Consider the following 27,034-nt stretch of genomic DNA (forward strand, 5'->3'; position numbering starts at 1 on the left):
TCCGTTAAGAGACAAAGTCATTAATAGCTTATCTATAGGGGAGGAGGCCAAACCCTAGTCTAACTAGAGGTTTGGAAACAAGTCCAGTACATTTAGGATGTGCTAGGCCGCGTGTGGACCCTATTGGGCAGGACGTGTGGGCTACCCTAGGCGGTGGGTGCGCGCCCATAGGCCACGCGGGCTATGCATTGCCTAACTGCCCCCTTGGCTTATACGAGCGCCTATGGCTTCCTTTAGGCCACGCGCGGTTTCCGTGCGAGCCATGCCGAGCACCCACTAGGCTACGTGCGGGCAAGCCCTAGGCTATACCCAACACAATCCATTATCGTTTTCTCCCCTGGTTTATCTTGCTCCTTATTGACATCCCGTGGACTTTTTAGTGAGTGCTAGCTCGCCCCAAAAACCCACAAATTCGTCAGGCCCAAAACACTTTTTCGGTCCCATTGAATTTTTTTTCATAAAACTCCTCTTTATTTGTGTGTGACCTTATATGTTTACTATGAAGATGGCAAAGGACAACTTATAAAATCCTACTTCTAATCAAACTCTTTGATTATGATTCATAATTTATGTCATCTCATATTAAAATTACCATTTTGCCCTTAGATCAAGATTGACATCTAACAACGTGTCATGGCTGCCATTTCATAATGAAATGCAAATGACACTTTAGATGAACCTTTCCACGATGAGTCCTAGTGCTATTCAATCCATCTATCGTAATGGCTCGGTATGCTCTAGAAGTATGGTGAAATGTCAAACTTCCAATAATCGAGACTGTGTGTACAAATGCTAAGTCAATCCACAACTCCTATAGTTGAATTAATAACTCTTATTAATTCTCAACTATTCACGTTGGCCAACGACTTCTTGAGTTGTGACTTCATCATTCACATAGGGCGTATACCTTTTATGATTCTTACTAAGGTCGATAGATTCCTTATACTCACCTACCTTCGTATGATTCGGATTATACCCAATAACCACCCTATTAGAGTCCCATCTTATTGGACCCCGAACAGTCGCATCAAAGCATGATACTCATCATACAAGATAACCGTGGTACCTCAGGAAAAGAGATTACTAGCACTTGTCGCCACAGAGAACTCTCGATTGACATTTAGTAAGAGTTACTATTTTGGTGTTCTCAAGTTAGATCATTCAGTGAATCCATTCACCAATGAGCACCTATACACTTGTATCAGTGTCAACACACAAATAATCAATGAGATCAACTACCCTCCTTACGAGCATGCATAATGTGTACCAGTCTTGACGATATTATAGAGGCCCCACTCTATAGTCCTATGACTGGGAATAGTTTAAGAATAAAACATAAGTCATTCGCTCTTATTAGTATGATCTCATCATAACCCGATTGACATTGCTGCACTCTTTGGGCTTCGTCTTGATAAGAAAACATTAAGATGAATGCATTGTCAAGTATTAAAAGAAAATACTTTTATTAATCAAAATGTCTAAGATTAATAAGGGACGTAGCCAACTCACAACTCTTATAATTAGCTCTCAAGTTGCAACTCGATCAGTGAGCTCACTAGGATTGTCGGTGTCCTCCACAGGTCGATCCCCCTAGGCCCCCGACGCCTCCGCCGAAGCTTTAGCCTGGCCAACTGGATCCGCCAGAAGTAAATCCACAAGTTGATCGACCACCATTTCTTTAAAGGCACCGCCAGTCGAGAAGTCAACTTCAGGAAAAAGCACCTGAGCTTGGGATAAGGCTTTTGCAAAACCCTCTAGGAATTGGTCAACAAACTCATCCTTCAAGCTCTCAACCTCAATTCACGTCGCACCTACTTGAGTCTTCAGCTCGGTAGCCTTGAGCTTTGCTTGGTTAGTATGGAGGATAGCAGTGGCAAGGTCAGCCGTCAGTTTCACCACCTTTTCAGCCCCTTCTAGGGCAATGACTTCGGCATCTTGGGCTTCCTCCTTTAACATTGCCAATTGATCGGGCTTAATTGTATGCATATTTTTATCTAAATTTTATCTTAACTTTGTGCTATTTTTCTATAAAAAAATATGTGTTTATATGGATTTAATATTATTTTAATATTTTTGTAGGAATCTAACAAATGAAATAAATTCGAAGAGTTTGGCATAAAAAGTAAAGAAAAGAAAAAAAAAAGATATTATAAAATTAATTTTAAAATTAATATGTTAAATTAATATTATAATAAAAATAAAAAATAAATATTAAAAACAATTAATATTATAATATAAATATAATTAATATAATTAACAACATTAAATTTTATATATATTATATTATACTATATTATATATTACATATTGTATATTATATGTTATATATTACATTACTTATATATATTATAATATTATTATTAAGTGAGTGCTGTGAATGTGCAGGGGAGGGCTAAGCCCATGTGTATGCATATATATTATAATATGCGCACAGATGAAGACAGGATTTTGGAGGCTTGGAACAGTGCAAGGGAATTGAAGGCTCTGGGACCACGCATAGTCAAGAAGAAATTAAGGAGAAGGCAGCAGTGGAATTGCAACGCAATAGGAAGAAATTGGACGGCCGCGCACAGCAAAGCAAGAACACGCTGTTCCTCCGAAGCAGCAAACCGATGCAAGCGGCAAAATCGTTGGATCCATTCTGAATCAGATCTGGTTCCAGATCTAGACAGGGGCTTCTTTCATTCCTTCTTTTGCCTTTTCGTTTTCTGTTTTTCTTCAATTGTTTAAGATTTTTTTCTTCAATTGTTTAAGATTTTAATTATGCAGCAACTCTTGATTGATTTTGAAAATATTGTATTTATTATGAGTGGCTAAATAATTGTCTAGTGTTTTTAAAGGATCCTATGCATTGAAATTTTATTAGTTTACTCAATTTTTGGTTGTGATTATTACATCAACTATGTTTATTTTGTTTTAAACTTAATGCTTGTAATTGCTTGATCATCAATTACATGAGTTGAGATTTCTTATGATGCTAGACATAGATAAATAAGAAGTAGACTTTGGATAAAATAACATATGTTAATTGGGGAAGACATTCACTTGATTATATGTGCAATTTGTGATTATATTTGTAATGAATATTTTCATATAATGAGTATCTATGCATAATGTGTTCTCTAATGCTAATTCACATAGACATATAGTGAGTTAGATTAGTTGAATAAACTTGTTAGATCTAGACATAGGCTAACAATTAAATTAGAGTGCTCCATTGACATAGTTCGTAATCTAATCAACCAAAAATTAAGATAATTTGATAAAGTGAATTTGCTAGGTGAATTTAGAAAACCCTAGGTCTTAATCAATTGATTTTTAATTCTTAGTTAATTGTTAGTTATTTATTAATTATTATTTTTTTAATTAATCAATTGTCCAAATATAGTTAATTGTGAATAATTTTAGTATTTAAAATATTAGTAACCAATCCCCGTGGGAACGATATCTTATTCATCACTTTACTTGTCTTGATCGCGTATACTTGCGTGTTATTCGTGGGTTATATAAAATCACGAACACCAGTTCCTTCAAATTAAAATCCCATTGCTAAAGATGCTTCTTGGAGCAGTCATTAGCTCGAACAGCCAGTTCCTCCAACTATGCCACTTGCTTCTGCAGTTCCTCCATCTCAGCGACCAAATTTCCCCTCGCCCACTCCATTACCTCCTCATGACCTCGATTGAGTTGCTTCGATTAGGTTCGGAACTCCAGCTCTAGTGTTTGGATAGTGCTGGTAAGACGGAGGGACTGTATCTCAATCCAGAGCACAACCCCCAACTCCAAGCCCCAAGTACCTTTGTTGGTCGGACTCAAGGTAGAGGCACTCCTCAACAAAGGCCCCGACCTAGAACTCCTTGCTCTAAAGACCTCGGATTGGCCTTGATAAGGTCTGCCTAGAGCCCGACGACTGATCAATGGTCAAGCTTGAGGTCTTGGACAACCCATATTCCTCCTCCCGAGCAGTCCTTGACTTTTTTTGCTGCAAAAGGTCTCCTCACCATCAGCCTGTCCCTTGAACCAGCGAGAGCTCCCGCCTTTCGAAAAAGCAGGTTGAGAAGATGAAGGGGGAGCTGACGTTGGACCCTCGGATAACACGGGGGCCTTGGACACTCGGACATTCTTCTCCAAAGTAGGGGCCTTCTCGACGACCCTACAAGTTGACCCCGAGCTCGGCTCGACACCCCCTCTGTGCAATGTGCATTACCTCACCTCCTTGACAGTCATTTTAGGAGCTATCTCACCTAAAATAAAAAATAAATAAGGTAAGCAACAACGAGAGTTAGCCATAAAGAAAGGCGAGGAAAAACCAACCTATGTAAGTGACCAAACTCTCTAGGTTATTCCTATACTTGACTAGGGTCAAGCTCTCCAACATCGGGCAATCCTCAAGGAGATCCATCGTCAGTTGGTCCTCCAAACTTAAGCACAGGTATTCCACCCCCATGATGGAACTCTGCTCCTTGCTCTAGGATGGGGGAAATTTGGCAGTCGCTTTATTGTCCAAAAAGAAAGAAAGCATATCCTACTGAGAGGCTATTTTGAAGTAGCTGACCTTTAAATTCTTATAGGAGCTATTAAAGGCCTTAAATAATTTCCTTCTCGGCAACCCATTCAAAGAGATCCAGTTACCCTTGTTGATGCCCTTTAACTAGAAGAAGGAAAATAAGACTCCCGTGCTCGCTCCTCGACCTAGGAAGCTAGACAACACTTCAAAGGCTTTCATGAAGGCCCAGCTGTTCGGGTGCAGCTGGGTTGGTGTGACATTTAACATCGCTTATACCGAGCACTGGAACTCAGTGAACGAAAGTCGAAGACGAAGATGTGTAAAAAATGTCTCATACACAAAAATTGACCCCGAGTCCGCGACCATGAAGACCCGCTCCTCTTCTTTACAAGGTTGACACTTAAATAAACCCTCATCTTCTTCAGCCATTGACAAATGGATCAACAACCTCAACATAACAACGCTATCTAGGGAGTTGTACACTGAGGCGACCTTGGACACGTTCTCACTCACCCAGCTATAATCACCACTTAAGCCAAAAAATGGGTTTGAAAATGACCTAGCCATGGATGAAGCACCTATACTATCCCCAGGGGAACTAGAGAAAACAGAGCTTTTAGAAGTTGTGCCCTTTTCCTAATTCGATCTATGTTTCAACTACCTAGTCTACACAGCGAATCACTCCCCTATACTCAACCAGTAAAGCCCGACGACCAAGCATTGGATTCCTCACCAGGAGCTCTCTTATAACGGTCAAAGAATCACTATTTTCCCCAGATTCACTCCCCGGACTCGTCACAACACTTGATAAATCGACAGACTATAACAAAAAGAAAACGGAAGAGTGAAAAATCAAAAGAGTCAGTTGCATAAAGTTACCTATGGAAACGAGTGAATCTGTAGAAGAAGTAGGAAAAGGGGAATTTGACCCAAACACACGAGCGATTGAAGGCAGGAAGAATGGAGAAACTCTTGGGAAATCAAGGTTTAGAAATCGGTCGCAAACGCAAAAGTGAGAAGCGAGAAAATGGCCTACAAATGCCCTTATATAGATATCGCACGATGAATCCAATGGTCAGAGATCAAACATTGCCAAACACCTGCAGAGATCATGCCATCTGTCACGTGCATTAAATACCTTAGGTTAAAACATCGAGACAACTCCCTATCCGCCTACGGCATCACATCTTTTGGAGCAAACACCTCAGATTTCAAGACCATGTGCGTTACTTATCAGAACCTCAAAAAACACCGCTCAGAACTACCAAACTCAGCCTTAGCAAGCTTGACCTTAGCAAGCTCAGTCCAAGGTCAAGGCAAACTAAAGTGTTACCACCACCTCGGCTATGTTCCTAACTCGAATGCTTGCCCATGCGAACATTCGACCTGGGGGTTTCTAGACCATACTGTTTCGTTAGGCCAGCCCATTATTTGACATCTAGCCTGGTCCCAGGCTAGATGTTGGCTCAAAAGCTCGGATAACATTTCCATTCAAGTCGAGATTCTTGCGCTAATAACGGAGTCTATCAACTCTAAATATTTCGCACATTGATTCTCATTAACTCTCAATCTTCATCAAATCCGAAATCCTCAAAGATGATCCCTATTATTATCATGCATCTCGGCTCTCCATCCTCCCATGATGGCTGACGATACGCAATATACCTTCATCTCTATATAAGTCAGATTGATCACACGCCAATGTATGTTTTTTTCCAAACCTTACCAACACTTTAAAATTTTAAATTCTCAATAATTTGAGTGTTAGAGTGTTTGTAGGTGCTAACCATCCCATCGCAAAGATTATCGGATCATGACATTCCGCCGCCATTGTAGCGAGTCCTACCAACCTCGTTGGATCAAAAGGAACAATATCCGCATTTTGATTCAATTTTTAATAAAAATAGGATTTCATCAACTTTTTCCTTGAAATTTAATATAGTAACATTTCTGTTTTGCTAATAACAATATAACATTTCTGATTCGTGTGAATCTGAAATATCCCGGCCCGACCCGACCGCACCTGACTTTGTTGGCGCGCGTAGACACAAACGGATGGATAACTGCATATATCCAATCCGTCCACCAGAACCTAAGCCTGAGACGAAACCAGACCAGACAGAAGTCGATAAAGCCCCGAAGGACCCGTCCATGGCCTCCTCTCTCAGCCTCGCCAACGCCGCCGCCATCCCCGCCATTTGCCGCTCTTCCAGTAGTACCAGCACCGGCAGCTTCTTCTTCTTCACCAAGCGAAGTCGAGCGAGGAGGACCAAAACCCAAATCCGCTGCATTGGATGGGTACATTATATACATTTCTTTCTCCCTCTCCTAGTCTCTTTAAATTTTCAATTCACCGGCCGCTTGATCTTCTTATGGTGAAGGAAGGACCCGGAAGGCTTGTTAGGGCCGCCCCAAACGGGCCATATCGCCAGGCGCGAGTTTAAGCGACGCCTCGACCGAGACGCCGAGGCCAGGGAGGCCTTCCAGCGCCAAATCTTCGAAGAGAAAGAGCGTCGCCTAGCACTTCGACAAGTAATTAATTCTAATCTTCACTTGAGTTTAATCCTCCGGTCATTTCATTTTTTGCAAGTGGAAGAAAATGTGTACGTACAAAGTTCAACATGTCGTATTATTATGCACAATTCAGGGATTTTATGCTGAAACTGGCGGTTGATTTTTTCAAATATCATGCTAGTTAATCCCTGAGGTTATGCTAATCGAGCGAATTGCTAATTTACATGTTAGATTTACATTTATTATGCTAACACCTCCCCCAAACTCGTTTATGACCACTTTTGTTTGGAAACCAAAGCTTGACACGGTCCAGCAAGGTGGACCTTGGAGGTTAGATTTACATTGATTATGCTAAGATGTCCCCGCAAAGTCAAGTTGGTAATATGGTGACAACTTAAGTTAGGGAATTAAAACTTGAAATCATCCAACAACGTGGGCCTCGGTGAAAAGATCAGAAGGCTTACAATAGAGCTACTAGGAAGCAACTGAAGACAAAATACAATTTATGTCATAGCGTATAAAGTGACAGCTGACGCCAATATATACTTAGCCTATTTATGAAAGACATCATTATGGGCAATATAAAGAGCACTGTGATTATCTCTATATAGGAATGTAATATAATAAGTAGAAACATCATATTCACAAGAAACCAACAAAGGGCATCCTCAATTCATGAGGCTCCCTAATTTGCAAGGTCAGGGGAGAGTTGTATTTGTTTGCAATCTTCTCCTTATTTATATTTTTTTGAAGAGAGGATTCCACAACTCAAGCCTTGTGTCTTTCTGGTCATAAGGAGCAACCTTATCGTTGCTACCAAGGTTTGCTCTCACAAGAAGCTAATAAGCCATAAAAGTTCCAGTCTTATCAGTAGGAGCTTGTATTCAACTTTATCACTAGAATGAGTAGTAAAAGTTTGTTTCTTCTTACATCATGGAATAAGAGAACTCCAAAGAAAGAAATAATAGCTTGTAGTAGATCAACTATTAGTAGGATCACAAGCCTAATCATATCAGAACAAACACACAACTTAAGAGATGAAGTGGCAGCAACATGAAGTCCATGAATCAAGGTCCCTTTAACATAGAAAATAATTTGCAACACCAGACAAGTGAGTAAGGTAAGGAACAATTATGAATTGACTGACAATGTGGACAAGATAAGCAATGCTAGGTCAGGTAACAGTAAAATACAGCAAACTCTCGACTAATTAATGATAAGAGCGTGAAATCATCTAGATGTGTGTCGTCCATATGAGTAAATTGGATATTATGTTTCAAATGAGTAAGCAATTTTCCTGTCACTCAGACCAGCACAAGAGATAAGCTTCAAAACATTCTTGGCTTGAAAAAGGTCAATGCTATCTGAAATCTAGACAACCTCTAAGATGACCTGGATCTTTTGTGAGATCAGCACAAGCGATAAAATTGAAAGCATATTTGGCTTTATAAAGGTGAAAACTATCTAAAGCGGAGACAACCTCTAGACCCAAGAAATTGTGAAGATAACCTAGATCTTTCGCGAGACCTATAGAAGAGATAGGATTTAAAGCATGTTTGACATAAGAAGGATGAAAACCATTTGAAGTGGAGACGACCTCAAGACCCAAGAAATAGCTAAGATAACCTAGATCTTTCATATCAAAATGTTGACCCAACTAGTGTTTTAGATTGGAAATTTTGGAGATGTTATCACTAGTGATGATTATATTATCATTATATAGGAAGAGAAGGAAACCATAATGTGATTTGCAAGTGAAAAGAGCAAAATCCTGAGGACTAGAGGAGAAACCAAAATCACCAACGGTAGTACTAGATTGAGCAAACCATGCTTAAGGTGCTTCTTTATGGCATGGAGAGTTTGACAATAACAACAAGCTTTGGCAGATGGATGAGAATAGCTTGGAGGAGGTTGTATGTAAACTTCTCCTTGCAGATCACCATTAAAGGAGGCATTGTTGATATTCATCTAGAACAAGCTCTATTAATGAGCTACAGTAGTAGCCAACAGACTTCAAACAAAGGTAAATGAGCAACAGGTGAAAAATTTTCTTTATAGTCGATTTCATACTCTTGATTGAAGCCTTTGGCTACTGGGCAGGTCTCATATCACTTCATGGATTCATTAGAGCAGTTTTTAGTTTTGTAGACCTACTTTTAGCCTATGGGAGTTTTGCCAGCAAGGAGATCAACTAAATTCCAAGTGTGTTTTCTCTAGGCATATAGTCCTCTTGCATACTTTTTGCTGACAAGGAACATATATATAGCTTCATGGTAAGAATGAGGCTCATATAATGAAATAATGGCATAAAAATAATGGTTGTCTTACCCAAGTAAGATGAGAAAGAATAGTGGTGGTAGATTGAGGAAGAGAATTTAGAGTAGAAGTTGCAGGACTAGTAGGGGTTACAATTCAGAATGAGAGACTGGAACGGAGGAATCATGGAGCTCATTAGCTGTACCTATATTAGTATCAATTGAAAACAACTCCTACTAAGAACTAATCAAGAAAGAAGTAGATGAAGAGGAAGGCAGATTAAATGTGGATAAGGAAAAGAATGTGCTCCCAAAAAATAACATGCTAGAGACAGTCATTTAGACATAGGATCCCAATAGCGATATATTTGATGTTTTATCTCATAACCAAGAAAATAACAGTCTTGCATAATGTTCTAGCTTGATGTGTTCATGAGATTGGAGAAGCACAGAACATAGGTAAAGACTTTGAGAAGATAGTAGTTGGGAGAAATAAAATGCAAATGTTCTAAAGGAGACAAATTGTTTTGTGATAGATAAAAAAAAATTAATTGACGACATAAATTGCAGTAAGAGCAGTTTATATCAAAAGTGTACTGAACAAGAAGAAGAAGGAAATAAGGCATGAACAATGTCTAGAATGTGATGATGTTTGTGATCAACATGCTTGTCTTGTTGGGGTGTACGTAGACAAGAATGAACAAGAGTAAGATATTCCAGTTGCATTGTCAATTTGCAATACTTTAATGGGCTTTAGAAATTGAGTTTTGACCATGTTAACAAAGTCAACGTAAATTTTTGGGAGCCCAAAGTGATGTGTAGTCATATTTAACTGCGTCTATTGAGAATTATCATTAGTAAATATAACAAAATAAATAAAACTCTTACAGATGAGCAGAATGTACCAAATCAAAAGAAGCAATAGCAATGGATTTGCTCTTAAGAAATGACAAAGCAAATTGTTTAAAAAGTTGATAAGATACAATTTAAAAGTTGATTGTTGACTGGACCTAAAAGACTAGTGAAAATTAAAGGAGAAGTCTACTAACAAAATATGACCAAGACAGTACCAAAAGTGTGAAGGAGAACCATTGGAGATCGCGTACATGAGAGATAAAAGTGTGATAGAATATGGAGTGTGATGAGCTTGAACAACTTCCAACTTTGCGACCTGTCCCAAGAATCAATCCTGGTTGTAGGTCCTACACACCAACTATTAGTAGAAGAGATTAATTCAAAACCAAGTTTACATAATTTACCAAAAAAATTAGAATTAGCATATATTTTAGATTGGGATGTGTATCAAGAAGAGTGAGAGAAGACCTGAAAGTATGATCATTATGAGTAACACTCAAAGGAGAACCATTTGTAGTATGAACTTCAGGGACAATAATATAGGTGATTTAGGAAGGATAAAAAAAATCTAGAATCGTTGGTCACATAATTGCAAAAAGCATAATCAAACCAGTAAGTACCTGGGCCAACAGATAAGGCAATATGAGTACTAGAAGATAGCACCTGTATGAGAAGTGATTCAAGATTGCTGAGGGAGATAGCAGCCTGAAAAGTGGAGGCAGGGGAGGACTCATTGACAACAACAGCAGTGAATGACTGACATGTCTAGATGACTACTCTGAGTTGTGTTGAACCCTCTAGCGGTTAGGTTTAGTGGGACAATAATTAATAAGGTACTTGGCAGTTTGCAATATTTGCACTAAATGGCAATGTGAGAAGGATAAGAGGAGACCTGGCCCTCTTTCTTGCACTTTTTGAATTCAACAAGAGGACATTAAGCATAGAGATTATCCCTCCAATGTGATTTATCAACCCAAGGTAAGTCTCTTTAGATGGTATCATGGTAACTCAAAAACTGCACTCTGAAGAGTATAATGGACTCCAATGAGGAAGTAAAGCTCAAACAGTTTCAAAATCAGTAATCAGAGACATCAGTAGGTGAATCAGGTACTTCTAACCACCCTATACAACATACTGGGCAGTATAGAGAACCAGTAATCTCAAATAATTTACCGCTGAGTAAACAAATCATTAAGTGACTGATCAGGTTCTTGTTTCAAGGTATGAAGCTGACCCCAAAGCTCATATTGGTATGTCAAATTAGTGGTGGTGTACCAACTAGCTAATGGGTTCATAACCTCTTTGGCTGTGTCAAAGCAGCCAAACTGCAAGTGGATAGAGGGTACCAAGGTATTACAAGCAAAGTAATAATTTGGTAGTCCTTTCTGTCCCAATCTTCTAATCAGTTTTGAAAATTTGGTATCAGATTCTCCATTATTGCGGTGGTTGAACAATACCACCAGTAATAAGATGTCACATTTTTTCCCCCTTTTAGGAAGCTATGCATCCCATCTACCCAAAGGCAAATAATGGAACCATCTAAAACAGTGGACATAGGAGGAGAAGTATCTGACTTGTCCATGAGTGACTGGATTGAAGGACCAATCAGATGGAGAAATAATGGAACCGATTAGCAGTGATAAAATTAAAATGTTGTATTGAAAGGGATACATTTCCTATTTTGATTTTAAAGATTAGATTTAGATATAGATTAAGATTTATCCTGTTATTTTGTTCTATCTCTGTTTTATTAGATGATAATTATAGTTATGATAGGATTTGAATTCAAAGTTATGATTGGACTTGGATTATAATTCTATTGTAGTTAGGATTAGAATTGGCCTATAAATAAGGTTTATGATGTATTCTTTTATTCAGCTTGATTGATTGAATAATATGATTTCACCTAGCTGCTTCTTTTTCTTCCTAATCTCCTCTATCTTCTCAACTTTCTGCAATCTCAGTGCTTTCCCCATCAATCCTGGTATCGGAGCAAAATTCGTTCCTGCTTCCATCAGTTTACACAGCAAAATTTGGTTCTGATTTTCTTCTCATCAACATGCACAACAATCATCAGTTTTCTTTAGTTTGTGGAGTTGAGGAATTGTGAGACCTCAAACTCAAAAGCTGTAAGAAATTTTCTCAGCCTAGAAAATTTCAGAAAACTCTCAGTAACAGGAGCCGTTACATTCAGTAACCATCTCTCAACGAGTCGTTTGCAAAGAACACAGTAACCAGCAGAATTATCATCAATGCCCTTCAGTTTTTGCATCACTGAATCATCATTAACAACAAACAATGTATCACAACAAGCAACAGAACCATCTACAGAAGCAATAAGTCCCTTTATCATCATCTTCAACCACTGAAGACCTTCATCAACGTCACATAGCCTTGTCAAAATTGCCAGAGCCCTAGCCAACTTTTTGGAGACTACATGAGCAGTCTCACTTGACCTTAGAGCAAGTGGAGTCGAACTGACTGATAAATCCTCTACTTCAACAGTCACCAGAGATTTTGTCATCTGCCTTCTGCACCACTTTTGCCGATGTCAGAAGTACCTTGCCACTGCCATCCTTGCCTGCTGCAAACTCCTTCATTGTTACCTGTAAGCCTCTTGAGCCAATTTGCTCTCTAATCCAGAAACCCAATTTCTCAACCCTGTTTCACCTTGACCCAACCCAATTGGGATCCTAGCCTAGCCTTGTGCCCACACCAAACCCTCAACCCAAATTTAATTGAGTCCAGCCTAATTTTTCCTTTTTTTTTCTCAAGCCTAATTGTTTGAGCCCTACCCCAAACCAAACCCAATCAATCCTAACTCAGATTATTCTTGCCAGGAAAACAGGTTGATTCTTTCCATGCTTTTGGTTTAATTTCCCTTTTTCTAAATTAATTTTATATTATTTTTGTGTGCTTAGATTTTTGTAAAATAAGTTATCCTCTTTAACCATGGAGTCAAACATGTCACCGTCTAAGTCCCAACTACATTGCCAAATAATACAAATTTTTTAGGACATTAACTAAGCTGGGCATGAACCTCCAGTTTTCTATAGGTAATGTTTCACCTAGTATGCCACCCTAGTGTTTTGACTCTAGTCGTTTTGGTCATTTTGTTGAAATTTGTGCATTCTTGCGACCCAATCCATGGAACCAAGCAAGAGTAAATAAGTAACCACATCTAGAGGCACAATCGTTTAAACCCCACATTGGTGAACTAGGCGACTTAAAGGAGGATTGACATAGTATTGATGGTGAAGCATGTAACAACACCGTTTTACTAAGGAAGCCGGGCAGGAGGGTCAGCTACAACCGTTGCCACGTGGCAGCGGAGGGCAGCTCTGCAACCGTTGCCACGTGGCAGTGGAGGGCAGCTCAGCAACTGCTCGTGCAATTTGGACCGTCAATGCTGCCTTTATCTGGTGCAATCCCAGCCATCCTTTTGCATCGTGCGACCCTTATTTAATGCATTGTGCATCGGGATATGTGTAAGTAAGCGAGAGATTGAGAGAGAGAGAGGAAGTGAGGGTCCGAAGGGTTTTTTTATGGTTGTTTTACACTCTTCGTCTCCTTCGTGTTCTTCTTTCTAATTCAATAGGGTAAGCCTTTGATATTTCTTTTATATGGTTTTGAGGCGATTTTGTTAGTGAACCAATCTATGTAAATAGAGTGGTTGTGAGGCTTGTATGTTGTGAGTCTTGTAAACCCTATTTTTACTCTGATAGTGTAGTGAGCTCTCCTTTGCCGAAACTCAATGTGGACGTAGCCCTTTCTGGGTGAACCATGGTAAATCTGTGTGTGTTATTTACTTTCCATCAGTTTTTGCGTTCGCTACTTGTGCTTTATGTTTTCTGATTGTGTCTCTATTGTTGGGTTTAAAGGCTTATAGTGATATCAAAGTGTGTGTGTGTGTGATTTGCTTTCTGTTTGCGCAACACATAGAGAACCCATGAAATTGTAGGACAGAAATTCTGGTTGTTAACCAAGAAAAGCCTGAATTTGAGGTAGTAGAAGAAATTGTTATGGCAATTGTGGAAATTCCCAAGGAACCTGGGGAGAAATAGAATGATGTGGGTGGCTAAGAGCTTTATCTAACCAACCTATTCAATGTGGTTCATCTTGTTGTGAGGCAGAGTTGGAAGAATCACTGGTGAAACACCATTAAAGGAAGGTTAAGGAACTGGAAAAGGGCAAAGAAATTTTGGGAATTCCTTAGAGAGAGAGCATCGGTGGATACTTCAATTACTAGACATTTTGAGGTTTTGTGGGAATTTCCACAACTGCCATAACAATTTCTTCTACTACTTCAGATTCAAGCTTTTCTTGGTTAACAATTGGAATTTTCTGTTCTTCTTTTACTTCGTGGGATTTCTTATCACAATCTACCTTAAAATCACATTGTTCACCAATTTTGGGTTTAGGAGCTTGTGCCTCTGGATGTGGTTGCTTATTTACTCTTGTTTTGTTCCATATATTGGGTGGCAAGAATGCACAAATATTAGCAGAGTGATCAAAACAACTATAATCAAAACATAGGGTGGCATGCTAGGTGAAAGATACCTATAGAAGACTGCAGGTTCATGTCCAAATTAGCGTTAATGCCAGAAGAATTTGTTATATTTGGTAATGTAGTTGGGACCCAGATGTTGACATGTTTGACTCCATGGTTAAAGGGGACAACTTATTTTACAAACATCAAAGCGCACAAAAAGAAATGATATTAATTTAGAAAACTGGAAATTAAACCAAAAGCATGGAAAGAATCAACCTGTTTTTGTTGCAAGAATAATCTGAGTTGGGCTTGATTGTGTTTGGTTTGGGGTTGGGCTTTAGGGGGAAAAATAGGGCTGGACTCAATTAAATTTGGGTTCAGGAGTAAGAGAAAGTTGGGGGTTTTGTGTGGGTGCAAGGGTTGGTTAGGATCCAAATTGGGTCGGGACAAGGTGAAATAGGGTTGAGAAATTGGGTTTCTGGGTTAGAGAGAAAATTGGGTCAAGAGGCTTACACATAACAATGCAGGAGGAGTTTGCAGCAGGCAAGGATGGCAGCAGTGAGGTTCTTCTGATGTTGGCAAAGGCAGTGCAGAAGTCAGACGACAGAATCTCTGGCAACTGTTGAAGGAGAGGCCTTGGTAAAGACAGTTCGACTTCACTCACTGAAAGAAAGTTGGCGAGAGTGCCCGTGTAATCGCTGAAAAGTCTGCTAGGGATCCGATGATTTTGGTGAGGCTATGTGATATTGATGAAGGTGCTGCATCTTTATTGTTGATGATGATTTGGTGATGCGAAAACTGATGGATGTTGATGATAATTTCTGCTGGTTACCCTCTTCGCTGTAATGATTCGTTGAGCGATGTTTGCTGAATGTAATAGCTCCTGTTGCTGAGAGTTCTCTGAAAGTTTTTAGGCTGAGAAGATTTCTTACAGGTTTTGAGTTCTGTCAACATTCCTCAACTCTGCTCAAACTGGTCATTGCTGTGTTTGTTGATGAAAAGAAAATCGGAACCAAATTTTGCTGTGTAAACTGAAGAAAGTGGGATTGAATTTTGCTCTGATACAAATTTGATGTTAGACAGCAATGAGATTGCAGAAAGTTGAGAAGAAAGAAAGGAGATTAAGAAGAAGAAGCCAAGAGAGTATCTCAAGGATAGGAAATATTCAATCATCAAGAGCTGAATAAAGGAATATTTCATAAGCCTTAATTTATTGGCCAAACCTAATCCAAACTATAATAGAATTATAATCCAAGCCCAATCATAATTTTGAATCCATAACTATAATTATCTAATAAAAATGAAAACAAAACAAAATAATAAGATAAATCCTAACCTAAATCTAATTTCTTCTCCACTTTCTACAATCTCATTGCTGTCCTGCATCATGTATAAGTTGCTAATCTGCTATTGGGAAACTAGGAGTTGACCTGTAATAGAGAGAAGGGAGCAGGCAAGAACAGGGCAGAACAAGTTGGCGATAGGGTAGACCATGGAGAGGGTAATAGAGAGGCTGTCCTTGGGCAGGGGTCGTGCCATAAGAAAGAAAAACAGGTTGCAAAGGCCAACTAAAGAAGGCGATGGAGAGGGCAACAGAGATATCGTCCCTCGATTTTCACATTGAAGCAGAGCAACAAATCAAACAAATCAATCATGACGGAGCTAAAGTTTCATGGATTTGAGGTTCTATGGCTTAACTCTGAAAGGGTTTGGCTTGACTTTTGAGATTTTGGGGCTTAAATTTTAGGATTTGTGGAGTTAATCTCCCAGTTAGCAGAATGGATGTGATAGCTGGTTCTTTATAGTGTGCACTTTCTATAGAGGAGATGTGATAGGGATATGTTTCCTATTTTGATTTTAAAGATTAGATTTAGATTTAGATTACTATTTATCTTGCTATGTTGTTTTGTTTCCATTTTTATTAGATAATTATAGTTATGATAGGATTTGAGTGAAATGTTATTCCCACTATAAAAGGGTTAACCGTTAACAATTTTTGGAGTGGGAATAACATCACTCGGGATTTGAATTCAAAGTATGATTGGACTTGGATTCATAATTCTATTGTTGTTAGGATTAGATTTGGCCTATAAATAAGGCTTATGATGTATTCTTTTATTTAATTTGTTTTATAGAATAATATGATTTAGTAAAAATATAAGAGTGGATGATGTTATAATAAAATTAGAAGACCAAATCTTACAAAGAAAAGACCATTTTCGATATTTGGGATCAGTGATTCAAAAAGATGGAGAAATCCATGAGAATGTCGCACATAGAATTAAGGCAGGTTGGCTAAAATGGAGAAATACATTGGGGGTGTTATGTGATGGTAAAATCCCATTAAAATTGAAAGAAAAATTTTATAGGACAGCTATAAGACCAGTCTTACTGTATGACTCAGAATGTTGGGCAGTCAAATACCAGCATGAGCAAAAGACGAGTGTAGCAGAGATGAGGATGTTAAGATGGATGTGCGGACATACAAGAAAGGATAAAATTAGAAATGAAGTTATTCGTAATAAGGTAGGAGTAGTGCCAATCGAGGAGAAGATGAGAGAGACTAGACTAAGATGGTTTGGTCATGTGAGAAGGAGACTAAGAGACGCTCCTGTGAGGAGAGTTGATGAAATGGAACAATTAGTCACAAAAAGAGGTAGAGGTAGACCCAAGAAGACTTTGGGAGATACATTAAAATTTGATATGAAATATATGGATCTAAATGAGGATATGACAAAAGACAGAAATACATGGAAGTCTAGAATTCATGTAGCCGACCCCACATAGTGAGATAAAGGCTGGATATGTTGTTGTTGTTGTTGTATAGAATAATATGATTTCCCTTTGCTGTGTTCTTCTATCTAGCATCTCTCTGCTCTGCTCTCTTGGCTTTTCTCTTCTTCTCAAGCTACTTCTTCATAATCTCCTCTTTCTTCTAAATTTTCTGAAATCTCATTTCTTTCCCGGATCAAGATGGCTTCTGATTTCTGCAAAGAAGATGGTCAAAGATGATTTCTGCAGAAGTGATGGTGGTTTCATTAAGGAGACGGCTGACTGCAGCACAGGAGGTTTTTGCTGGGGAGACTGGCTCTGATACTATATAAGTTCATGAAAATGTATATATAGAGTATATCAAAAATCAACTAATCAAAGGATTTTTTATGGAAACTAGCAATTCACTTCTACAAAATCAGGCTAGTAAATCTCAGATATTATGCTAATCAAGCTAATAGCTAATTTACAGTGATGGATTTGCATTGATGATGCTAACAAATTTAATACCACTACTGCAAAATCATTTGAATATCACAACAAAATTCAACAGGCACCTTATTTCATTTTTTTGTTTTCTTTTTATCTATGATTATTGATTCTTGGATATCTTTGTGTTTCATAGTCTCGGATTGCTCCAGATACTCCTGCTGAGGTAATTGAGTACTTTCTCGATACAGAGGCTCAGGAGATTGAGTTTGAGATAGCCCGATTGAGGCCTAGGTTAGTTCTTATGCCTCTTCCAATTTAGACAATTAGACTGAGTATCAGCTTTGCTTTGAGTGTTGCTTCTTTCTAAATTGTGACTGACATTAGTTTATTCCCTTCAATTTTGTTGTGCTACTATATATACTGTTGCAAGTTGGTATTCAATTTCATGGCCCAAGAAATGTTGACTTCTGTGCTGACCTGAATCCAACAAAATCTCAGCACACACCAAAGATTCACCGACCCAGTAGCTCCACCAAATTAGGTGTGGTGATTTTATTAACAAAAGACAGAACTTATAAGCCTATGAACTTGGGTGTAATTTTTTGGTTAAAATCCGATGAAGCAAGGAGAAGAGAGGTGTCAGGTGTAGATCTTCTAAATTCTTAGTGAAGCTTTTCTGATTGTTTATTCCAGTTGGCCTAGGCTATAAGCCAAGCCATTTATACATTGGTGCTTTGTATGTTGAGTGTTCACTAAAATATTATTTGTGTGTGTGTGTGTGTGTGGGGGGGGGGGGGGGGGGGGGTGTTCTGGGTAAGAGAGGAAATGTGTTTGAAAACCAATTTTGGACAGGTTCGATATTCATCAAACTCATAATACAGACAAAAAGCCCTGAATTTGAGAGTGTAATTTTTATTTGAGTGTTCTCATTTCAAAATTTTTGCTTCAGACTGAGAAGTAGATGATTTCTCTGCTTATAATTATGTGGAGTAGTCCATGAGTAACATTGTCTATAAGGGTGGATACCTGTATTTGTCATTATTTTACTCTTTTTATGCAGCTCTGCATCTTTGCCCACCAGGTTACACAACTCATTTCTGCAATGCTTCTTCCTTTTTCTTTGTAATGCATGGCCAGCTGTTTGCTTGTGACATTCTATGGAGTTAAATTCTAATATCACTCTTCAATTTGTGGGGTAGTTACAACAGTTCATCAAACATAAACAGTTTACCATGAAAGATAATAAGATAATCCATATTGGATGATTATACTTCACAATGATGATTAATTCTTTGGCCTTGTTAGGATGATTAGGGTGTTTTAGATATATATTTAACTGTTGGAACATCAAATCAAAAAGTTTGAATATGGATGAGACCAAGAGATAAGGTTGGTTGGAGATAAGGGAAGATTCAAAAAAGATTAAACTGATAAAGAAATAAGTTCCTAAGAAAAAGGAGGCAATAGATTCCAAGTGATAAGTCCAGCTTTAGTGATAAACTTTATCCTTTAAAGATATTCAATTTTCTTGTTTTTTAGGAGATGTTGTAGAAGAATTCTTGTATAGATACCCCACTTGTATGCTTAATAAGATATTAAAGCAGTTTTCCATTTCATTAAGTTTTTTCTTCCTCTCTAATCGAGTATTCTTCCTAAGTTGCTTCAATCAGTTGTTTTCAGTTTTGTTTATGGTATCAGAGCCAGCCATCTTTTTGGCTAATTCCTTCCCTTCCGGTTATCTCATCTGAACTTACTAGTCCCTATGCTTATGGCGAATAATACCTCCTCCTCTAATAATCCTTTTGCCTTTGATCCCGATGCTCCATCTCAGTTTATGCCTTCCATCCCTTTAAACCTTGATTTCCATTCCCTTCAAATTATGCAACATAAACTGAATGGGACAAATTTTTGGGAATGGTTCCAATTAGTCTTGTTGGTAATGAAGGGTAAAGGAAAAGTAGGTTATGGATCTCTTTCCATGCCTCCTAAAACAGCACCTAACTACTCAACATTGGATGTTGAGAATTCGATTGTAATGGCTTGGTTCATAAATTCCATGGAGCCAAAAATAGGAAGGACTTACCTATTCTACAAAATTGCAAAGGATATTTGGACAGCGGTGCAAGAAATCTATTCAGACCTCACAAACACCTCCCAATGCTTTGAGATTCAATCAGCTATTAGGATTACTCAACAAGGTAATATGTCAGTGACTGAATATTACAATGTTTTAACAGCATTATGGAAGGAAATGAATCTATTCTATTTGTTGGAGATTTATGATTTGCTAGATATTTATCTCTTTTATTTTCTGTATTTTTGTATTCAAGTGATTAGATTAGGTTTGTTTGAGGAGAAGATAAGGAGATAAGATAGATTTGTTAGGAGAAGATAAGAAATAAGAATCTCCTTGATTATAGGAGATAGATTTTTCCTTGTTTTGAATTCTTAGGAGATAGCTGTCAAACCTATATATATACATGTGATCAACTCAAATGAAAAAATTAAGAGAAAATAATTCTTTCTTAAATATCTCTTGTTTCATGGTATCAGAGCTACTGGTTCTAGTAGCCCTAAGTTGTTAAATCTTATCCAAACATGGTCGGAAACCAGCCGACTTCAGTAGAATCGTCCACCACAGTCACCACCACCCAACCTGTCAATCCTACAACCCAATCACAATTACTCTCAGTTGAAAACCTATCTTTGCAAATCACTCACCATAAGCTCAACGGAGTGAATTACTGAGAATGGTCACAATCAGTGATGCTTGTGATCAAAGGAAGAGGAAAGGCTGGACATCTAACGAGGGCGATCTTACCACCATCAGAGATAACACTGAACTATGGAGCATGGGAGGCCGAAAACTCAATCGTGATGGCTTGGCTCATCAATTCTATGGAGCCAAGCATAGTCAAATCCTATTTGTTCCATGAAACGGCGAAAGAGATATGGGAAGCTGCACAAGAGGTCTACTCGGATGTAGAAAACATCTCTCAGTGCTTTGAAGTCAGGTCCAAAATTCGAAATACCTGTTAAGGCACCATGATTGTAACTAGATATTATAATGCACTCATGGAACTTTGGCATGAGATAGATCTGTTCTATGAAATCGAGTGGAGCTGCCAGATCGATGCAGAAAAATACAAGAAGTTATTGAAGAAATAACGGGTCTTTGATTTCCTCCAAGGACTTTATGCAAATTTAGATGAAGTATGGGGACGTTTACTTGGAACAAATCACCCAAAATTCTGCTCTAGTTATAAAAAATGTGAGAAAGGATCAACAGTTCAAAATTGTGAACAACAATAGCTAAAAGGAAAACCATGGTGTGATCACTACAACAAACCTTGGCACACTCAAGAGACATGCTGGGAAATCCATGGAAAGCCTTCAGATTGGAAGCCTAAGAAACAGAGAGGGAATCACCATGCAGCACAGGTAGCGGAATCAGACTTGGGGCAGACTGCCAGTCTCAATCTTTTAGCTGAGTAGATTGAATTTCTGCAAAACTTGCTGAACCAAACAAGGCTCTTTCCCCAGTCTAATCCCACATCCTCACAAAATCCAACTATATCTATAACACAACTTGGTAACATAAGCCATTCACTACTCTCAAAATCCTTATCAAACCAATGTTGGATAATTGATACAGGGGTCTCAGATCATATGACTGGATCCTTAGACATGTTCGAGACCTATGAGAAAAACAACCTTGAAATTCATGCGTGGGTAGCTGATGGGAAGATGTCACCAGCAATAGGACAAAGGACGATTTGTGTATCAAATCAAGTGTTGAAATCTGTGTTATATGTGCTAGAGCTTACATACAATTTATTGTCTATTAGTAAGCTGACAACAAATATGAATTGTATAGTGACGTTTTTTCTATCTCATTGTGAATTTCAGGATAGGTCTTCAGGGAAGATGATTGGCAGTGCTGAGGAGAAGGATGGTCTCTACCACCTCTCAATAACTGGTACTTCCTCTAGAGATCAGTTACCCCATAATTTGTCCTTATCAGTAGTGTCTAGTTTTGATGTTATGTTAGGGCACAAATGTCTAGGTCATCCTAGCTTTTCTTATTTAAAGGCATTGTATCCCCATTTGTTTATCAATAAAAAGAATGTTTCCTTCCATTGTGAAGAATGTGTCCTTGCAAAACAATGTCGAAGTACTTATATTTCCCACTCATACAAACCTTCAAAGGCTTTCCATCTGGTTCATAGTGATATTTGGGGACCAGCAAGGATTCCAACTCTAATTGGAACCCGATGGTTCATTACATTCATAGATGATCATTCTAGAGTTTGTTAGGTGTATCTTATGAAAGACAAATCTAACGCTTGTGTTGTATTCCAACAATTCCATATGTTTGTTCAAACTGTTTTCCAAACACCTATCCAAATTCTACGAACCGATAATGGGAGAGTATTTTTCACAAGAATTCACTCAATAGCTCTCCACCAATGGCATTCACCATCAAAGTTCATGTGTCTATACTTCTCAACAAAATGAAGTGGCTGAAGGAAAAAAATCGCCACCTATTAGAAGTCACTTGTCCCATGATGTTTACTAGTTCAATCCCACATTCCTACTAGGGAGAAGCTATCCTAATTGCATCTTACCTCATAAACTGTCTCCCTTCCAAGACACTTAAATTTTGGACTCCTTTGAGCATCCTCCTTGATGACTCCCAAAACACAAAAATCCTCAATTCATTACCACCAAAGGTGTTTGGGTGTACCGTTTATGTTCATAACTTTCAAACAAATCCAAGCAAATTTGAGCTCAAAGCTCTCAAGTGGGTGTTTGTTGGTTATTCATCTACCCAAAAAGGGTATAAATGCTATTTTCCAAGCACCCGAAAGTTCTTTATTTCCTATGATGTAACCTTCTTTGGGAGTTAGTCATTCTATCTCCAGGGGGAGAAATCCCAAGAAGATGGGTCTTGGGATCCATCCATCTCTCATCCAATTCCCACTGAAAGTTGTCCAGTTCCTCAAAGCCCTAATTCAACACTTGAAGTAACTAATCTAGGGGGAGGCTCGATTATAGACAAACAAACCTTGGTTTATTTGTGAAGATCGATAGATCCTCAACAAGGGCAATCATTGAATCCGGGGCAGGTTCTTAGTACTAATGAGGGAGCAGTTTTTGATGATTTGGATTTGCCTATCGCTCTTCGAAAAGGGGTAAGTTCATGTACAAAATATCCTATTTCTAACTACTTGGGTTACTCAAAATTGTTTCCACAATTTGCTACATTCACCACTAAGGTTGATAGTGTTGAGATACCCAACAATATCTATGAAGCACTCAAAGAACCCCAGTGGAGAAGGCAGTTTTGGAAGAAATGAGAGCATTACACATGAATGGTTCTTGGGAAGTTGTAGACCTGCCAGAGAACAAGAAAGTTATTGGGAGCAAATGGGTATTCACCGTTAAGTAGTGTTATTAAAGGCGCGCCTAGGCGCAAGGCGTATCCTGGGCTCCTGAAAGCCTTCTAGGCAGGCGCAAACCAAAAGGCAAAGGCGCACGCCTTGGGTTTTTTAGCTGTTTTTCAATCTTTTTATTTCACTGTTTGTTACTTTATTTAATTTTTTTACTGTTTAGGGTTTAAATTTATTGTTTCAACTACAAATTTGACAATAAGTAAAAAGGCTACTACTTCAAATGCTCCAATTGAATTTGAACTAGATGAAGATGGATAGGGAGAATTGAACAAATTCAAGGCATGCAATAACAAAATGCAACATTAAGTCACCAAAACAAGGAAAGATGCAAATTCAAGTCTAGTATATTACCTACCAAAAAAATGTATGAAACTATCATCACACTTCTAAACTCTAGAAATCATCCAACAAGAGGAGTAGATGATGTGGAAGAAGATATTAGAGATGATGCTTCTAATGATGAAAATATAGAAATGTTTGGTCTTTAGAGTGGTTTTTTTATAACATGTTTGTTAAAATATTATTAGAAATTAGGACTTATTTTATACATTTTTCTTCAACTAAAACATATATTTTTATTTATTTATTTTTTTATTAACTTGCGCCTCAGGCTCCAAGACCCTTGTGCGCCTTGGGCCTTTAATAATATTGCAGTTAAGTATAAGGCCAATGGAGACATTGAAAGGTATAAAAGACACAACTAGTTGCTCAAGGCTTTACTCAAACCTACGGGATTGACTATGAGGAAACATTTGCATCGATGGTAAAGCTGAACACAATTTGAGTTCTTTTATTTGTGGTAGCTAACCTAGATTGGGAACTCCACTAGCTTGATGTAAAGAACGCATTCCTAAATGGTGACTTAGAGGAGGAAGTATACATGAGAATCCCTCATGGATTTGAATTTTAAGAAGAGAAAAGGAAAGTATGTAAATTAAAAAAATCTCTGTATAGTCTCAAGTAGTCACCCTGAGCATGGTTTAAAAAATTTAGTATGACACTCTTTCAGATCGGATACAAGCAATGGCAAGTGGACTATACGGTCTTCATCAAGATGGGAGGAGGAGGAAAAAGATCCATACTGATCGTATATGTAGATGACATTATATCCACTGGTGATGACACATACCAACTTCGGCAACTCAAGTAGCAATTGAAAACATAATTTGAGGTTAAAAGTCTAGGGGACTTGAGATATTGTCTTGGTGTGGAAATTGCAAGAAACTAGAATGGTATTTTCATCTCTCAACGGAAATATACTCTTGACTTACTAAGAGAAACTAGGAAATTAGGTTGCAAACCAATTGGAACTCCTCTGCAACAAGGTTGGGAGTGGAAGCTAGATGAAAATGATCCTCCTGTAAACAAGGGAAGGTACCGACGACTAGTTGGAAGACTCATCTATCTATCCCTCACGAGGCCTGACATTGCCTTTCCAGTCAGTATTGTTTGTCAGTTTATTCATTCCCCAACTCAACAACATCTAGATGTCGTGGGACACATCCTCAAATATCTCAAGGGAACTCCAAGTAGAAAATTGGTGTTTCGAAAACATGAAAAGAGGAATAGTAAAGCCTCTGCAGATGCAGATTGGGCTGGTAACGTGGAAGATAGCAATCAACTTCAGGGTTTTGCACAAAGTTATGGGGGAATTTAGTCACGTGGAGAAGCAAGAAGTAGACGGTGGTGGCTAGGAGTAGTGCTGAAGCAGAATTTAGAGCCATTGCATAAGGCATATGCGGAGTTATTTGGCTAGAGAGATTAATGGATGATCTGCAAATATCTATTTCATCCCTTACAAAGCCCTACAGTGATAGCAAGTTTGCCATAAATATTGTGAATAATCCGGTACAACATGATCAAATAAAACATGTTAGAATTGACAAGAACTTTATCAAACATGAGCTTGAAGAAGGCGGGATTGAATTATGTCACATTTCCACTCAAATGCAGGAAGCAGATGTTTTCACAAAGATACTACCCAAGCCTAACTTTGAATTTATTCTTGGCAAGTTGGGAATGATAAACATCTATTCCTCAACTTGAGAGGGAGTGATTTATGATTTGCTAGATATTTATCTTTTTTATTTTCTGTATTTTTGTATTCAAGTGATTAGATTAGGTTTGTTAGAGGAGAAGATAAGAAGATAAGATAGGTTTGTTAGGAGAAGATAAGAAATAAGAATCTCCTTGATTATAGGAGATAAATTTTTCCTTGTTTTGAATTCTTAGGAGATAGCTGTCAAACTTGTATGTATATATGTGATTAGCTCAAATGAAAAAATTAAGAGAGAAGAATTCATTCTTGAATATCTCTTGTTTCACTATGACATAAACTAGCATTGTTCTGAAGATAGTGCCAAATATGTCAAGATGCTTGAGAAGGAAAGAGTTTTTGATTTTTTGCATGGACTCAACAAGGACTTGGATGAAGTTTGTGGCCGACTCCTAGGTTCTAAATCTTTTCCCTCCATTTGTGAGGTCTTTGTTGAAATTAGAAGAGAGGAAAGCCGCAAGAAGATGATGCTTAACAACTCATCTCCTTCGTATATAGGTATTCAAAACTCTGCTCTGGCAGTTCATCAGATAGTCTATTCCATTAGAAAAATCAAAAGAATAAAGAGGAGAATCTATGGTGTGATTGTTGCAACAAACCTAATCACACTAGGGAGACTTACTGGAAATTGCATGGAAAACCTACAAATTGGAAATCAAAGAATCAAAGGGACCAATTTAAGGTGGCCTATGTGATTGAATTAGTTTTGACAAAGGAGAAACTTGTCAATACTCCTCCATTTACTACATAACTGATGGAGATTTTGAAAAATCTGTTATCTCAATCCAAGGTATCCAAGGAACCTGAACATACAATCCTTAGTACTGTAGTTGCTTAATGAGGTAATTTTCACTTCTTGATATCTCATTGGAATTTTGAAAATATGTAGATTATAGATTCATGAGCATCAGATCATATGACCAGTTGGTGGTAGCTAGAAGCAATGTAGAAGCAGAGTATAGAGCAATTGTCCAAGGAATATATGAATTAATCTGGTCGGAAAGACTGTTACATGACTTACAGATATCATGGGATGCACCTATGAAGCTATATAGTGACAATAAATTAGCCATTAGGCATAGTTCATGTTGGACGAAATTAAAAGTTGAAGATTGTTTATGAAGGATAATGCCATCTGGCCATATAGATTGAATTATTGTATCTTATAATTTAAAGTTTGAATGTGTATGTTTAGAATTTTAGGAGATAGAATATCCTATCTCATCTCCTATTTTCTAGGAGAAAAGATAAGGATAGGTAGAGTATTTAACTCCTTGTTCTCAGCACACTTAGATTCAATCAAGCATTCCTTTTCTGCTTGTTTCATGGTATCAGAGCCTAGGTTAGGCCTCAAGTAGTTTTTTGTTTTCTGCCGTTTTGTTTCTTCCTTTTTTCTGAAAAAGAAAATCATGGCCGATGCAACCCAAAACCCTACCTTTACAAAAACTTCAGCCACCAGTTCCCCAAGTGTTGTTCACCATTCGACTCCTTCACAATCCGTTCCTAACATGTCCAGCCATTCAATCGACAATCACCCACTACAAATTACTCACCATAAGTTAAATGGGAGTAATTTTAGGGAGTGGTTTCAATTAGTTTTATTGGTGATCAAGGGTAAAGGGAAAGCTGGATTTTTGACTGGTACGACTCCAACTCCTTCGCCAACAGACGCTTCTTATGGCATATGGGAGGCAG

General features: G+C 38.1%; 1 protein-coding gene across 1 annotated transcript in view; it reads left to right on the forward strand.

Moving 5' to 3' along the window:
- Positions 1 to 5,090: 5,090 nt before the first annotated feature.
- LOC127812950 (uncharacterized) overlaps positions 5,091 to 27,034 on the forward strand; it is a 39,637-nt gene continuing 17,693 nt past the window's right edge. Inside the window, exons 1-3 of the mRNA XM_052353568.1 lie at positions 5,091 to 6,805; positions 6,893 to 7,039; positions 18,021 to 18,118. Of these exons, the coding sequence (XP_052209528.1) occupies positions 6,563 to 6,805; positions 6,893 to 7,039; positions 18,021 to 18,118 (488 nt within the window). The 5' untranslated portion in view covers positions 5,091 to 6,562. The remainder of the gene's footprint in view (positions 6,806 to 6,892; positions 7,040 to 18,020; positions 18,119 to 27,034) is intronic.

Source organism: Diospyros lotus, chromosome 11 (assembly GCF_014633365.1).
Source record: "Diospyros lotus cultivar Yz01 chromosome 11, ASM1463336v1, whole genome shotgun sequence".
Taxonomy (NCBI): domain Eukaryota; kingdom Viridiplantae; phylum Streptophyta; class Magnoliopsida; order Ericales; family Ebenaceae; genus Diospyros; species Diospyros lotus.